The sequence below is a fragment of the Plasmodium malariae genome (assembly GCF_900090045.1).
Source record: "Plasmodium malariae genome assembly, chromosome: 1".
NCBI classification, from domain to species: domain Eukaryota; phylum Apicomplexa; class Aconoidasida; order Haemosporida; family Plasmodiidae; genus Plasmodium; species Plasmodium malariae.
The window spans coordinates 878,949-897,273 of record NC_041775.1 but is presented as its reverse complement, the minus strand read 5'-3'; the positions used below and the strand labels follow the sequence as shown (position 1 = coordinate 897,273).

General features: G+C 30.8%; 1 protein-coding gene across 1 annotated transcript; it reads left to right on the top strand.

The window, feature by feature from the left end:
* Positions 1–215: 215 nt before the first annotated feature.
* On the top strand, positions 216–18,141 carry PmUG01_01027500 (conserved Plasmodium protein, unknown function; the record flags this gene model as incomplete). Its single annotated transcript, XM_029008512.1, has 2 exons — positions 216–17,117; positions 17,443–18,141. 2 exons carry the CDS (start codon positions 216–218, stop codon positions 18,139–18,141), a joined length of 17,601 nt encoding a protein of 5,866 aa, XP_028860064.1.
* Positions 18,142–18,325: the final 184 nt, after the last annotated feature.

Below are 18,325 nucleotides of genomic sequence, written 5' to 3'. Positions count from 1 at the left end.
TATTTCAGAAAGGAAGAACAATAAAAATCGTTTGCGAATACGCGTAAATTAAGTGTTTTGTGCTGTTTGAAAAAGAGAAATAAAATAAAAGAGACATGAACACGCAAAAAAGGTAAATGAGAAGGCGAAACGCAAAAAAGGTAAATGAGAAGGTGAAACGCAAAAGGTGAATAAGAAGGCATAAATTGCAACAGTCGTGTTATTTTCCTTGAAGGATGAACGGTTCCACCCCGAATAGGTGCGGTGGATTATGGCATGATGAGTATAATAATGAAAAATTGCTACATTTATATAAAAAGCCAAAGATTAATAAAATAGACTTCTTAAAAGATGAAGAAAGTAATTATAAAAGATATGATCATGAATACACATATAATTCGTATGATATATTTCCATTTGGTGGTTTACTATATCATGATATACTGATAAAAGACGTGTTAAAATTTTATTATAAAAATGATAAAATAGGTCTAAGCAATAGTAAGAAGAATAATGAATGTTGTGATAATCATGACTACATTTATTTAGGTGCTGGAATAATGAAAGAAGAACAAGTGAAAAGAAATAAAGACAAAAATAAAATGGTCTTTATATTTTTCATCAATGAATTGTTATTGAACAAGTTAAGAAGAAGAGCACAAAATGGATATAAAAAGAAGGGTAATATTTCAAAAAGGAAGAAAAGGAAAAGGAGAAGAGGTTCAACTTATGTAGCCAGTAAAAATAACCATGAAAAATTGCACTCACAGCATTCTACTAGTTGTGAGGGTGAAGATAACTATGTAGAAAACCAAGCCTTATGCAATATTTCTTTAAAGCAAAATGAGGATGTGTTACCTGTTAGTGAAAGCAAAAAAGATGAAAATAAAAATCAAATAGCTTCTATAAAGAAGCAGAATAGAAGAAGAAGAAGAAGAAAAAAAAAAAAAAAATCTAACAGATTAAAAGATTTAGATGATGTGTTAAACGAAAAAACGAAAAATAAAAATATTTTTATAAGAACGAAATCGTCCTTATTTTATGAAGATATAAGACATAAAGAAGCAGGAACTTGCACCGATGTAAATAGAAATAAAAAAAGCATTAACTTGGAATCATTTTACTATGACTGGAAAAACATTGATCAAAATAATACCAATAAAATTAATGAAATAGTGCACTCTGAAATTCGTCATGATAAGTCGACCACCTCTGTGTCGGTGGCTCACGGAGGGAAAAGTCGAGATTTGAAAAATTGCCTCGAGGAGGAAGAGGGGAAATACGACTATAGCGAATATGATGAGGAGGATGACGAAGATGATGATGATGATGATGACTACTACGATGATGAAAATGATGATGATGATGATGACGACTTTACCCGCGCATGTGGTCATTCCAGAAAAAAAGCGGAAAATGTATACACAGACAGGAGGAACATATTTTTGCTGAACATCCTGCATCATCAGAACAACGTGTATGCAGTAAAGTGGAAAGAGAACACAGACGAGAGATTTTGCATTTTAGTGTCCATATGCCGTGACGGGTATATGTACATATGGAAGGAGCACATGAACTGTCAGAACAAGTTTACATTTATATCTATATGTAGGATTTACATTTTATATTTTGAAAACATGATTAACAGTATTAAATGGCGTTGGGTAGATAAGGGTGAAAAGGAGGAGGACGGTTACTATAAATATTTTATAAAGAATAATGTAAATGGTGAAAATAGTGGTAACTGTGGAAATGATGAAAATATGCATAGCAATAACAACTGCAGGAACAGCAGAGGCATCAATAGCAGAACAGAGGGACTCGAAAAAAACGAGTACTTAATTGTGTATGCATCTAGAAATCAGCTAAGTGAAAAAAAAGAGTCAGACGCTGTTACGTACAAAAAAAAAAATAAAATAAAAAATTGTGTATACTTTGACGAGTTTAATGACAATTATGATGATAAGGAATATATGATATTTAATGTTTATGCAATTTTTAACATATACGATAACAATATACATATAAAAAATATTCTAAATTATGAACATGTACCAATAAATATAAACTTTTGTTATATTCTTAATGCAAAAATTGAATACGATTTAATGAATACTTCTCTTATTTCAATCTATACTGATGATACGTACTTACCTGATAATGAATATAATATAAAATATGGGAAATGGAAAATTAAAAAAATATATGATTCTTCTAACTCCTTTATGTTAACCAAAAATTCTCCATCTTTTAATCAACTTGTTTATATGAAAAAATCAAACATTTCTAATATTCCTCTTTCATCGACATGTGATGATATGACTCTGACAACCAATCGAAGTGATAAAAAAGAAAAAGACTTTTTATTATTTCAAAAGCTACTAAGTACAGTTAATAATCTAATGCCACCCTTTTCAATAAAAATCGCCACTTATAATTCCGACGTTTATGAAATACTTATCAAACCTAGTGATATATGGATTAAAAAAGAAAAGAGTGTAAGTGTTAGGTATTTGCTTGATTATAAAACATGTGCACTAAATCAAAATTGTGAGAAGCGTTTTTTAAAAAGAAAAATAAAAAATGAGCAAAATAAGCAGAATGAGCAGAATGAGCAGAATGAGCAAAATGAGCAAAATGAGCAGACTGAGCATAATGAGCAAAATAAGCATAATGAGCATAATGAGCAGACTGAGCATAATGAGCAAATTAAGCAGAATGAGCAAACTGAGCGAAATATGCAAAACTTGCAAAACATACAAAACAAGCAAACGGATGAACAGAATTCCCTACCAGTGGACAAAATGGATTGGCACAAACTAGAAGAGTATTACCATATGGACATCAGCATGTATCAAAACGTACTTGTTTTAGTCAACAAGTCAAGTTACAAATTATACCTGTATAACTTTTCTGGATGCATAAAAAGAAAAGAACACAGGAATGCAATTCCTCATCAAGGTGATAATAACACCACTGGAATTATTACTACCAAAAGGGAAAAGGATTGCTCATCTAAAGAAGTTAAATTTATTAGTAATCACAGCCTAACTGAGAATATTACACAAAACAACAGTATGATGGATGCATATAGTCATAGCTTCATGAACGCAAATGGTTTGAATGTGCTAAACCAGCATGTCTCGTTAGCGGATAAAAATTCGAACAACTGTAATAGTAGTAATCAAATCGGGTACACGAATAATTACGGTGGAAAATTGCCAACGGTGGAAAACTATGGGAATGTCCGAAATGTGCCAAATGATTCAAATATTGCCAATGTGGGAAATGTGGGAAATGTGGAAGATATGAAAAATAATAAAATAAAGAGACGAAAGAAAAGAAAAGAATTTCCCCTAATATGCTGTGTAAACAGCATGTATATTGACAAGTATTACATTTTAAAGCACAAGGGAAATATTTGTTTAAAGGCAAAATCGCATTTCATTTACAGTTATACGTACAAAATTTGCAATTATTATGAACAAGTCAGGAAAAATAAAAATATTTTTATTTCAGCTAGCGAATTTTTAGAAAAAAAAAATGTTATTCCGTTGGTATATAAAAGTAGCATTATTGAATCTTTTGATTCCTTTTTTTTATTAATGTGTATTGATAAGGAGAGGGAACATATTTTTGTATTGAAATCAGAGAGAATGAATATTGTTCATAATATGAAAATGCTTTGTATATTTGATGAAATTTATCATGATACAAAATTGAATAATAATAAAAAGGGAGAAGAAGATTTTGCAAAAAGTTCAAATCAAAAAATTACTTTAACATATAATAAATATATAAATAAAGTTAAACATGATATTGCAGAAATGGAAAAGGGGAATTATTTCAAAATTGTGAATTACATGATAAAAGATTTTCATTTATATTATAAAAATAATGAACAACATTTTCTGTTAATTATAAAATACACATATTTAGATCAAGAAAAAAAGAAGAAAAAGGTGTATATGCTTACTATATCAACCCTTGAAATTTGTAAGGGTAATTTTATATATATTAATTTAAAATTAAAAAACATATTCACTTTGTTTAATCCTACACAACCCAAATTTTTACTGTCCAGTTTTTACTTGTCATACCAAAACATATTCCTCTTAGCATCAAATCATACCTTGTTGATATCAAATAAATTGAAAAATAATTCCTACAGGGAAATAAATAGCCCAGAAAATTCTTCTTTCGACGCATGTTATCAAGAATATGAAAATGAAGCCTCTGACAGTTATTCCATTCCTACGTCGAACCATAACGCTCCCTACAAAAGTATTGATAGCACGTTTTATGAAAGCAATGACGATATATTTCTTAAAAACACTGATGGGATGTTTTATAAAAATATGGACGACTCATTTTCCTTTAAAAGAAGAGAAGTACGTGTTAGTAAAAACAAAACAATGAACAAGGAATACGTGCTTTTGCTCAGTGGTATTGACGACCATATTGATAACACTGATGAACATATGAGGAATAGCGTGTGCACAAGTAATAACGACAACAAATACAAAAGTAAACCTAGTGAAAATGCAGATTTGCATCATTATAAGGACAGTGAATATTTGAAGGGGGAAATGTCAAATAAGCTCAAATGTGAAAGCATGAATTTTGTCAATTTATACTTCTTCTGTGCACAGAAAGGACAAATTATTCATTTTCTTCAAATTACAAATATTTCGGACCTTGTTCATACAATGGTATATGATTATTATATTTTATTAATTACGAATAAAAATTTGCACATTTTAAATTTGAACACAATATATAATGATATAATTTTTAACGAAGAGATAGTTAATTTTACGGGTACATCGCATATTCAAAAGAAGAGAAAAATTTATGTTATTTCTCTTTCTTTTCCAAAAATGTTAAGAAACAAAAAAATGAAATTATTTATGACTTGTTCAGGTGAAAAAAATATATATTTTGTAGTACTAAATTTTGCAATAAATTTGAAAAATTTTAACAACAAAAACAACAACTGTTTGTTTGCACATATAGAGGAAAAAGGAATGGGAGGAAATTACCATGCTTCAGTTGTTTTATTTAACAACTCTGTTAATGAAGACAGATGGAATATTTTAAAGTTTCAAAATAATGTGTTCATTTTTTCAAGGCACGTTTTTTTGTTTCAGAATATGTTAATCTTGTTTGAGAGGTTGCAAAATGAGGAAGAGAATGAAATGAAGAAAGATGGAAATTTGTTAAAAAACGAGAAGAAAAAAAATAGCAAAAAACGGGGGACTGACAAAGAGTGCTGCTATAACAGTGGAGTGTGTTCAGTGCGTTCACGACCTTCAGTCTCTTTTCATAAAATTAATTTAATTAGTAAATTAAAAAAATGTGAAGGGCAAAATGAACAAATGAAAAAATGCTACGCCGTTCTTTCCTGTGTTCAAAAAAAAAAAAAAAAAAAAAAAAAAAAAATGATTTTTTATCATCCTGTTATATTACTGAATTATATAAAAATGGGGTTGTTTTCACATGTATATGTAGCTCTAAAGTTATTATTAAATATAATGTTAAATAAATTTTTTAAGAAAAAAGGAAAATATAAAATTAAAAAACACTGTTCATTACATTTTATATTAAAACAGGAAAATTTGCTGTATATTTATTCGAACAATTACAGCGATATTTCATGCGTGCAAAAAAGCCAATTTTTGTATGATCTAAATTTTATTAACACCGAAATTTGTGAACTACAACAAAGGGAAAAAGATCTATCCGGTGAAATAAATAGACCGAAGGATGACGAGCTTGATATTAAAAAAAAAGATAAAGATAAGGTAGATAATAACAAGGATAAGTCCATATATCTATTCGACAATGAATCTATTTCTTTGGATGACTTTAATTTAAATTCGGACGAAGATTCAGTCGAAAAGGGAAAAGATAAAAAGGAAGAAGCTAAGGAAGCAGAAAAAATAAAATACGATAAAGATAATGGGGGAAGCAAAAGGGACAACTCTGATCTGGCAAGTGGCGCATCAGATGAAGAATTGAACTCAAGAAGCGATGAAAAAAGAGAGGAAGAGTCGGATATGATGGATGATGTAGAACCACAGATAGAGGAAAGTGAAGACGAACGTGGAAAAGAGGAAGAACAGTTCAAAAGTTTATTAAAACATTCGAATGTAATGAATTTTGAGTTACATATAGAAGAAATTAAAATGCTGCAAATATTAGTATTACATCTGAACGTTCCACATTTAAATAGCTTTTTCCAATTACTTCTTTTCTGCATGTTGAACTCTTTTTGCCATAATTTTAGATGTATAGAAAAGACAGGGGAAAATTCTAGTGTAAGTGAAGATGGTCCTTCTAGTGGCAAGTATGGACGTAACGATAGTAACTATAGTGGTGATAGCAGCCATAGCAGTAATGATGATGGAGATGGCAATTCTAGGTTATCACAGAGGAAACACTACGTTGGATGCCACTGTGAGTACTTTAAACTCATTGCAGAAAAGGATTTAGTAAAGAATGAAAGTATGTACATATCTGACTATGTAAGAAGTAGTAATGAATATATCAGCACAAAGGAAGTTAACTTAGTTTATGTGTTACTTTTCTTTTTCCGTTTATATGTAAATTGTTATTTCTTATTAAACATAAAATTAGAAATACATTACCAGTATAGCTATTTTCTTCATTTTTTAAATGATCAAATAATAGAAAGTACCATATGCAATTATGTGGAAAACTTGATATCATTTTATAAACATTATTTTTATATTAGTGTTAGTGAAAATGATTTATTGCTTGTCGACTTATTTGATATGAGTTCCCTTCATAAGATATATGGAGAATTATTGAATGATCCCTATAAGAGAACTAATACTTTTGCACGTTCTATTACTGTTGGTGCTGCAGTCGCTGCTGGTACTACTATCAAAGCTAGAGGTGATATCTCTACTACTACAGCTTTCTCCACTTCCGCTTCTAGTATCTACAACATAGTGAATCTTGTGGATAACTGCGAGTATATGGATCGAAATATATTTTTGATTAAAAGTAAAAAATTGTATGAAGAGAAAAATGTAAGTAATAGGAAAAAAGGAAAACAAATAGAATTAAATGATGATGTACAGATTAACAAAATTTATAACTATGAATTTATTATTGAAAATATATTGTGGTATAGCTTTTTTAATTTTTTTAAAAGCATGAAACTGCTTTACCTGGTTGAAAATAGAAACAGCTTATTATATCTTCATGACGTATTAGTAAATAGAACAATTAAAAAAATAAATAGTCTAAATATAGAGGATAAGGAAAAGCAGAATGAGATAAATGAATGTTTAGATTTCTTAGCATTATTATATATAGCCAGAAATGAAAAACACAAATTGATGTTATTTTATAAAATAAAGAAACAGCTAAAAGTTTATGATTTCTTATCAAATGATTTCAAACAAAAGAGATGGATTAATGCGCTTATGAACAATGCATATAAATTAATGCAAATAAAAAGGTACTACTTAGCAATAGCCTTTTTTATCCTTTCAGGAGATATAAAAGATGTTGTAGATGTAATACATCAATATTTAAGGGATGCACAGCTTAGCATTTTTATTATTAGACTTATATATATTTCATATGTTGTTCCACAAGTTTTTGATAATGGTATAACTATTGGAAGTGATAATTGTAATGGTATTGGTAATGGTAATATCATATGCAGTGAAAACAACAGTAGTGCTATTGTTGAAAGCGCTGGTCCTGTTAATTTATCAGTTCATAATAATGAATTTGTATCTGATGAACAAAAATCTGAGGGCTTGCATGGGAGTGAAAAGGATGTGTATGTCTCTACTAGTGGTAATGTTGAAAAGGGGAAGACGTCGGAGCAGCGGATAGAGAATCATTCGAAAGAGGGGAAGCCGGAGGAGCACAGGATAGAAAACCATCCAAAAGAAGATGCAATACTATACAGCGATGTGGACAAAGAGAGCAATCATGGTAATGCAGAAGAGACAGGTAAGAACAGCACAGAAAAGAACAAGGGGAAGAAAGACGCGGATGATCTCCATTTCATAATGAAATACTTGAATTTTATTTTGAATGAAAAGATTAGCACTGATAAGGATGATTATAGGCACTATAACTATTACAACAACATGTATTTTTATGTAATGAAAATGATTCTGTTAAAGAAATACAAAGAGGTGTATGTAAAATGTGAAGAGGAGAAGATAAATAATTTTTTATTTTTCATTTTAACAAGTATTATAAAAGATAAGATAAAGAATGAGTTAAGCGAGGAGCAGGGAATGGTAGAAGCACATGTGAGTTACAATGTTAGAGGTAAGGGAAATGTTAGCGGCATGGAAAATGTTAGCGGCATAGGGAATATTAGCAGCATTAGCAACACTAGAAACATCCTTGACAGCTTTAGTATTAGGATTGGCACTGTCGAGTCGTACTTCTACTCATTGCACTTTTTAAAAAGAAAGATGTGCAACCTGTCGTTTGTTTTTTGCTTCATCTTTTTTTACAATATTAATAATTGTAAAAATAAACAGACGTATGAGAAATACAAATATTTTTTTGTTTTATTTTTTGAAATGTATTTAGAAAAGTTTCTTTGGGGTAATAATTATCTATTTTCAATTATATGTTCATCATCTTTTGCAAAAAAAGGAAAAAAAAATAATAATAAAATACTTGTTAAAAAATCAGAAGAAGAAGACAATTCAATAAACTTCATATATTCCTTACGCTTATTCTCTAACCTTACTCGCATATTATTTTGTCAGATTAAGAGCATAGTGCAGTTAGAATGTAGTAGTTCTTCGAATAATTTCCCTGAGGAGGAGTTACTCCAGATGGGTGTAAGTTCGAGAGGAGAACAAATTAAAAGAGAGAGCTGCCAGCTGTTTAATTATTCTATTCAAAATTGTAGTGGTAGCAATTATCTTAATGATAGTAATAAAACGATATCGTTTTATCAGAAGTGCACAGAAGATAGCCGCTATATCGACATAAGTGGAAATGTCTACCACCCTGTTAATAGAAGTAGTACTGGGAGGAGGGGCAGCAGCATTGTCCTCAGTAGGAGTAGAAGTGCAGGTAGCAGTATAAGTAGCAGTGCAAGTAACACAGGTAACTACAGCAGGAACAATGAAGATTTCTATGATGACAATGCGAGCAGTGTCCTCTTGCTAATAAACAAGTTAAGAGATTTAAGAGTTCTAGAAGCATCTGGTAAGCACCTTAATCTAAGCTCTTTTATAACCTCACTGCTGGCCAAAATAAATTCTGTAAACAGTGATAAGGACATAGTGAGTACTAGTAAAAATTGCTTGAATTTTATGTTAATATACGATGATAACGAGGAGAAAGAGGAGGATGATGACTATGATTATGATAATGATCATCGTTATGATGATCGTCATCGTGCGTTTTCAAGTGAACAGTCAAATCAGATGTGTACTCCGTATAACTCGTATTACTTGCCTCTAAATAAATATAATACTGTACTGACCCATTTATTCTTTAATCTTTTTTCCTTATACATTGTCGAAGAAATAACAAAAGAAGACACCATGTTATTCCTTATTAGTTACATAATATCGATTTTGCTCATATATATTAATGATGTTGTAGTCATAATATTTAATTTTTTGAAAAGTAAAAAATATAAATCTCTCACAGCTTTGCATGTACCCTTCCTTCAAATTATTATTCTCCGAATGAGCTTGTCCAATTATTTTGCTCATGAAAAAAGGAAAAAATGGTGCCGACAGAGCACAAGGGAGAAGCATAAAGTGGAAAATACAGTATCAAATACAATGACAAATACAGGAGTATATGTAAGCACTGAGGGGGGGGAGAGCAAAGAAAAATGCAAAGGAGATATTGCCTCTACTCCTGCTGCTACTTCTGGTGATTATCATGGTGGAAAGGGTAAGTCGAACGTATTCAAAGACAGGGAACGGCCGGGCATCCCGATGGATGAGTACGCAGATGCACATCGAATGCATGTAAAAATTGACCGCAAATATTTCTGCTATTATATTCATTTAATAGATCTTTTCTTGTGCTATATCAGTGTGTTCATCATATGCATTATTATATTGAAAAAGTATTATAATTTTTTTGATTGTGATGACATTATCATAAATGAAACCAATACTACGAAGAATAAGTGTAGGCCGAATAGGGGTGAAGGAGGGGGAAAAGAAAAAAAAAAAAAATTTAGAAATTTGAAAAACTTCAATAATTTATTCCACATCTTGCATATCTTTTTAAAAAAAATAAAAAAAATGAATTGGAATGTAGAGGATGTATACAAAAATAAATCGACTGTAACTAGCTTATTTGCTAAGTTCGTTAATTGTTGTTACGTAGATAAGAAAACAAATCGAAGGAATAATCAGCAGGGGAACAGATATAATAAACAATGTCAAGGAAAAGGAGAACATACGGGAAAATTTTCTGTTAACCCAAATGAAGATGTATGTTTCGAAAAAGGAGGAAATGAAAAAAGCTTAACATTTAACAAGGATGCTCTTATCACTCCTTACAATGAACAAGAAATTATACAAAAGAAATCAAACCAATTACTAAATGGAATTACTCCCAACAGTAATAATACTAATATAGACCAACAGATAAGTATAAAATCATGTGGATATAATTTAAAAAAAAAAAAAAAAAAAATGACTTCATCAGCTGATATATTATTTGAAAAATTTTGTATCATTAGTATCTTTCTCTCTATCTTTGAGCTCTTACTTGGTAACTTCAACATATTTGCGTATAAGTCAAATATTTTTACGCCCAAATTGCATCTAATAAATAATGCACACAAGAACAAGCGACGGAAAATGGAGGAGTGTGAGGAGCTTACAACTGCAAGTAGTTCAAAGCGGCATCAACGGTATCAGCTGCATCAGAAGCAACAGCAGTTGCTGCTGTTAAGGCAGATGTATGACAAACAACGGGAGCGTCAACGCAGTAGATTCAGTCGTAATAACGGATTTATAAACAAAGACACATACATGTTTTACTACAAAACTTATGTGTTATTGCTTCATATAGATAATCTATCAATTTGCATAAATAAATTTCTTTTTTCAAAATTAAAAATGCTATTATACAAATCAGCATATAATGTGAAGAGTACCTTGTTGACATTTTTATCATTTCCTTTTTTTTTTAATAAATCGAAAAGAAAAAAAGCAGATTATGTTACATGTGAGCACTTTATCGATTCACATATCTCATACTATTATAACAAACATGTGTATGCATTATGGAAGCTTAATAATTGCACGTATAGATCCTTTTTGCTATTTTTTAATAAAAATTTTTATGATTATAATGATTTTATGAACGATAAAGTTAACATTCTTGACCTCCATAATTTAAGTGCGTTACATAATAATGATGGCGAAGCGGATGATCTTGGGGGTAAGGACGAACGAAACGACACATCATCCAATGCAGCAACCAATGTAGCATACAACGCAGCGAACAACACAGCGAACAACGCAGCAAACAATGCATTGAGTAATGCAGATAATAATGCATCTATCAATGCAACGAATTACATAGGGAATGCTTCCACAGGTAGGGCTACTGCCATAACACATGCAGATGTAGGGGAAAAAAAAAAGGATATATCATATGAAAACAAAAATCATAACAGCAGCAGTAGTGTATCTAACACAAGATGTAGTTATCAAAAAGAATACAAAATGCTTTATGATTTGTATAATAACGGATGTAGAGTATACGAAGTGGATGATATTATAATTCCAAATGCACATGTAGAAAGAGGTTCACTAACATGCAATCATACAAATTTCATTTTTAAAAAATCTAATAGCCAAGAAAAATTTGCTTTCTTTAATTCAAAATTTAGCTTCTTAAAAAAAATCAAAAAAAGTGTTAGTGATGTGAGTAGAACAGTAGATACGAATAGTGGAAATAATAGCAGTGTTATTGTAAACTGTTCAACGCGTGAGGAGGGGAAGAACGAGTATGAGGAGAACGAGAAGGAGAAGAACGAGAAGGAGAAGAACGAGAAGGAGAAGAACGAGAAGGAAAAGAACGAGAAGGAGAAGAACGAGAAGGAAAAGAACGAGAAGGAGAAGAACGAAAATGAAAAGAACGAGAAGGAGAAGAACGAAAATGAAAAGAACAAGAATCATGAAGTGGGGAAAAAATCAAAAAAAAAAAAAAAAATTTCAAAAGAGTATTTGCTTTCAAGTGACAGTTCTAGTAACAAAGATAATAGAATAACGGGTGAGAAAAATAAAAAAAAAAATTTATTGAACTCGTACTATTACTCCCTAAATTATGATAACATTTTTAAAATAAAAAAAAAAATGATAAATGATAGGAGAACAGGATCTAATTATGATATGAACCTAAATATGTCCAATTCGAAAGAGGACTTAAAAAAAAGCAAGTACCATTTTCACAGTAATAGAAACTTTCAAAAGATGGATATCAGTAAAAAGGATGAAAAGTACGTTATTCTATTTAATGATAAGGAGGGTCCAAATAAAAAAAATTACAACTATGCTAGAAGCAATAATGCGAACAGCTCCAACATAGATGACAGCAGCACTGCTGTTCCTACTGCTTCTAAAATACCCATTGCAAATTATAGTGGTGATATAACAGGTGCCAGCCTCAATGAAACGAAAAGTTTGAGCATTAATAACTTAAATGGTAGTAGTTTGCTTAACGTGAACGATTACAGCAATAGACAGAGCGGAAAACAAAACAGCAAACACATCAACAGGCACAGAAACAGACATAGCAACAGATATAGCAATCGCAGTGAGAGTGAAGACCTCATGAAGCATGAGAACGAATGCAGGAGCTACCATAACAAACTGCCACATGTAATTCCTCTGTCTCTGCTCTTCCGCAATTTTAACCAAAGGCATATAATTGAAAAGGGAAAAATAGACAGCCATAATAGCACCATAATATACATCCATAGGAAGAATAAAATAAAAAAAATTTGCATCTTGGATCATTTAAAAAAGCTAAACAAAAAGTGTAAGTTTATTAACTACATATCGTACAACGATTTGAAATATGATTATAAAGACGTAAATAACAATAATAATAGAAATATTAATAAAAGGAAAATTTCGAACAGAAGGAAAACAAGCAAATTGTATAGCAATAACAAGGATACAGGTAGTACTACAGCACCCATGCCAAATAACATGACTGGCAAGGGAATTAATAACAATGGCGATGATAATGCAGAGAAAAGGCGTGGAACACCCCACTGCTCTTCACATGCTGCATCGTGCAGTGACAGAGTTTGTAAGGAAGCTTCATTAGGTTATGTTAATGGTAATGATAAAGTGAATGAAGATAAAAAGGCACAAGAAATTACCAGAAATGGAATTACGAATAATGATGACCTATGGAGACCTAACCCGTGGGCACATGCAGAGGAACAAAACCAAACAATAAAAAGAAAAAATAAAAAGGGAAGGAATAAGCAACAGAATAAGAACAAGAATCAGAAAATATTTTTGGACATTAACATGAACAAATTGCTGTACATATACAAATGCATGCATATTCAATGTATGCATAATTTAATTCCATTGTGTTCCTTTATGAGTAATTTCATTCCAAACGATTATAGCATTACCAACTTTTTTAGTAATTCGTATAATAATTATTTCGTTAATAATATTTTTTTTCATAATTTTTTTTACACATATGATAATACATTAACTTTACTACTGAGTTCAAATAATTTGGACTCCATATATTATGGCAGTTACCAGAGCAGTAGAAACGTCAGTGCACTATCACAAAACGCTTATTACACTTTAGAAGAAGAAGAAGAAGAGAAATATAAAAAGAAGAGGAGACATAGTCATGGTAAGACATATAATCATCCTCTGAGAAGCAGTTCTGGGAATAGAAGCATCCCTGTGGGTTATGATAACAACATTAGAAATATTAGCAGTGATAACAATGACAAGTATGATGAAGAGAACGCTGTATCCCCTACAAATAATAACCCACAGAAGGGGGAAAAAATCTACAGCAGCAAGGACCAAACAAGGAATATAAAGATAAAAGAAAAGGATAAGACTTCAGATGATGAGCAGGAAGGTACAAGGGATAAAAGTATTAGCAATCATAACTACAGCAGTAACATCAACCACAGTAATAACAATAGCGATTGTAATGGTAATGGTAAAAGACAGAAGCATGGTAAGAATTATGAACTAAAGAACAATATAATTATTTCTAAATCGGCAGAGAAATATATGGAGATGATTTTACTACTACTACATAAAAACGTAAATTTAAATGATAAAGATAAAATAAATGGGAAAAATGAAAAGAATGAATTTAAAAATCTATTTGAGTATTTAGATCGATATATGAACAGTTGTGTAAGAAAAAAATATAATTTTATAAATACCCTAACATGTGATAAGGAGAGTTTATCAGTATTAAAAACAGGAGCTATTATATCACATCCTTTCTTGCCAATTTTTGCATTAGTACATATAAATAATGAAAAAAGTGTCAACACAGAACAACAGTATCATCATCATCAATACCAACACCAGTATCAATATCAGCATCAGCATCAACATCAACATCAACATCAACACTATATTCAACATAATCAACAGAAGCAGCAGTTGGACAAAAGAAAATTTCAAATAAGATTGTGCAAATTTACAAATAACTATGAAGACATTTCATATAAATACGGTACTATAACAAGCGTACTGTGGAATAGCAATGGTAAATTTTTGATGATATCAGATGATAGTGGCAATCTATATATTTATAATATTTTTTTAGGTAATTTTATAGATAGTAATAATAAGAAGAAGAAAAAAAATTGTATTACGAATAACGAAAACTCACATAGAAACTCTTCAATTTTTTCAAGCGATCGAAAGAATAGGGAAATGCTCAATCTTAGGAAGAATTCAAAAAATTATGATAATATTCCATATAATAATGAAAAGGAAAGAGAAAAACAAAAGCAACATGAACAGCCAGGAGTAGGAGGAGGAGGAGGAGGAATAGGGGGGTTCTATCAAGGTAATCACGCACATTATGGTAAGGAAAAGTACGAGACGAAAGAAGAGGAGGTTCATGAAGAGGAAGATGAGGAGGACGAGCCATATGACGAAGATTATGAAGAGGAGTACTACGAACAGTACTGCGAGGGGTACGATGATGAACAGTATGACGAACATTATGACGAGGAATATGATGAAGATGAATATGAAGAGGACGAGGATGAGGACGAGGAAGAGGACGGCTATGATGAGGAGGATGAGGATGTAGAGGAGAAACATGATCGCATAAAAAATGATGGAGAATATAAAACAGGTGAACAACGCAAGTCTCATGATGACAGACATGAAACGCACGATAAGGAAGTATCAACAAATGCGAATAATTATGAACAAAGTACGGAACAAATTAAAAAAAAAAGAAAAAAAAGCGAAGAAGAAAATTACAATTTTGGGAGCAAAATAAAGGAGAGCAATAAAAAAATTCGAAAATTTTTTAAAGAAAATTTTTTAAAAAATAAAAAAAAAAATATGGAGAAAAAAAAAAAAAAAAAGGTAAGAAAAAAAAAAATATATAATAAAAAAGGCTATATCATAAAGGAAGCTATGTGTGTCCTTAAACTCCATGATGATATTATTGACATTAAATGTTTAAATGATAATAGCTTTTATTTGGTAAGTATTGGAAAAGGAATTAATGGAAAGGCTGTAAACAACCACACCACGTTTATCAACTCGAATTTTGTTTGCAGTGAGCAGGGTCCTCAGCAACAGCATCAGGGAAACCCCAACAAACCAGCAATGCCGACAAGGAGTTCCAACACGTTATCACATAGCGAAAACAGTAACTACAGCGGTGCAACTTTTGCAGTGGGGAAAAATATGAACCGTTCAGAATTTGGTAACAAGGAAAGAAACAAGAACGACAACGATATTGGCAATAGTAACATCAGTGGAAGTGATAGTGGTAATGGCAATAACAGCAACACTGTGTTACTGAACAACAATGCACAAGAGGAACAGGAACATGCCAATGACAGAAGCCGAAATATTTCTAAAGTTTCATCCACTGAATTTGTTAGAAGTAAGGATAAGAAGGGATGCAATAACGTAACAAGTAAACAGAACAATGAGAAAAAGTGGGAAAAAGGAAATGTAAAGTATGATATTTGCAAAGAAGGAAATCGTTCAAATAATTATGATGATGATGATGATGACGACAACGATAATGATAATGCTAATGAAGATGAGAAAAAAAGGAGCTTGAACAGGATAGACATGTTTTTAAACATCCATGTGTTTAAGAAAAAGCAGTCTTATTTCAAGTCTCGTTTTTTTTATTTTGATTCATCGAATATTACTTTTTTCAAAAAAAATAAGAAGTTGCAAAGTCATCTTACGGATCTTGTGTGTATATGTGTTTGGGATTTGTGCTCCATAATGACAAATGAGGAGAAGAGTTATCTGCAGAATAAAAACATGATCGCGCACCATAACAGTAATAGTAGCAGATACGAAAGCAGCAAATATAATTATAATATTTTGGAGCTGACTAAGAATGAAATGAACAAAGGAAACAGTAAAAAGTTAAAAGGTACAGTATTGCATCCTACCTTGGTATGCGTAATTAGTAACCTACCAAAAAATAAAACTCAAGTAAGTAAAAATAAAAATATGGAAAATAATAATTATGCCACAAGTTTTTGTACTTGGCTTTCTTCAACTAATTATTTATACAAGTCTATTAACCCGTTTGATGATAAGAGTGAAAAAATGAGACAGGGTACAACAAAAAAGAAAAACAAACAAAAAAAAAAAAAAAAAAGCAATACTGTAATAACTTCTGAATCTTCAAAAAGGAAAAACATTTTTTGGAATTTGTTTAAAAATAAACAGTATTCATATAACTTTTCAGAAGATGCATATATTTTTTATGGGGACCAGTTAGGTTATATACACATTGTTCACCTTCAAATGTATAAAGAAGTTTATTCTTTTAAAGCTTTTGACATTCCAATTTTTAAGATCTTCATAACGAAAAACTTTATTACGAAGCTGCTTATTTTAACCGATGGACGGGTAACCTTTCTCGAATACATTCGTGTGCTGTGTGACAGTTGCCTCCTTTTTTTAACCCATTCGTAAATGTGTACATATGTATGTGTGTATGTGTGTATATATGTATGTGTGTATGTGTGTATATATGTATATATGTATGTGTGTATGTGTGTATGTGTGTATATATGTATGTGTGTATATGTGTTTGTGCTTGTATGGTGTACCCGTGTGCGCGTTCACGTATGTGCATGTGTCCGTGTTATTCGGCGCGTTACTGATATCACTGCGAAAAAACATCATTTTATTTTATTTTTTATTTTTTTTTTTCTTGTTCCCCAATTCGCAGCTACGAATATATGAAGTTGTATCAGCGTTCGAAATATTTTTGATAAAGGAAATAGAAATAAAGCATGATATGCCTCCGAAAAAATGTATCTGTGCAGAGAAAATAAATGAGTTAAAGGAAAAGAGAAAAAAGGAAGAAAACGAAAATGAAGGCATATCAATATTTAACCTGTCCTATTTTTTATCTTCAAATTATAAAAAACAAAGTAATACAAGAAATGATGATAAAATGAATACTTCTAACAATAGCTATTCCAATAGTAGGGGAGTGCCAACAGAATATACAAGTAATTGTAATTTACTAAATGACAATAGTTCTACGCATAATGTAAGTGTTATTGTAGACTCAAATAATAATAATATTTCTAATACATCTAAGGAAAACAAAATGAGAGAAAAAAATGGAAACGTAAAAGAAGATATATTATTATATAAACATTCAAATAGTAACTCATCATATAATTCTGTTAATAATTTCAAAACAATTAGTGAAAGTGAAGATGCAGATGTTAATAGTGATGATAGAGATGCTTATCAAAGTGTAATCATTGGCGGTATTAATTTTGGCTATCTAGGATTCAATTTTTCCAAATTTATGAATAATAAAAAAAAAACTACAATAATTGATGCTTACTTACTCTCAAATTCTCACTTAGTAATTATTTCCAGCAATGGAACAATTACCTTAATAAAGATATGACCACCCACGAGTTGGTAATTTGGAAATGCTATCAAAAGATAGCTTAAAATGGGGCATATAACACCGGAGTGCAAACTCAAATTACTTTTCAGCCTTTAAAAAAATACGCCATTATAAATATATACCTCGTTAAATGTTTACCTAGTTAAATATAAACCCAGTTAAATGTATACCTAGTTAAATG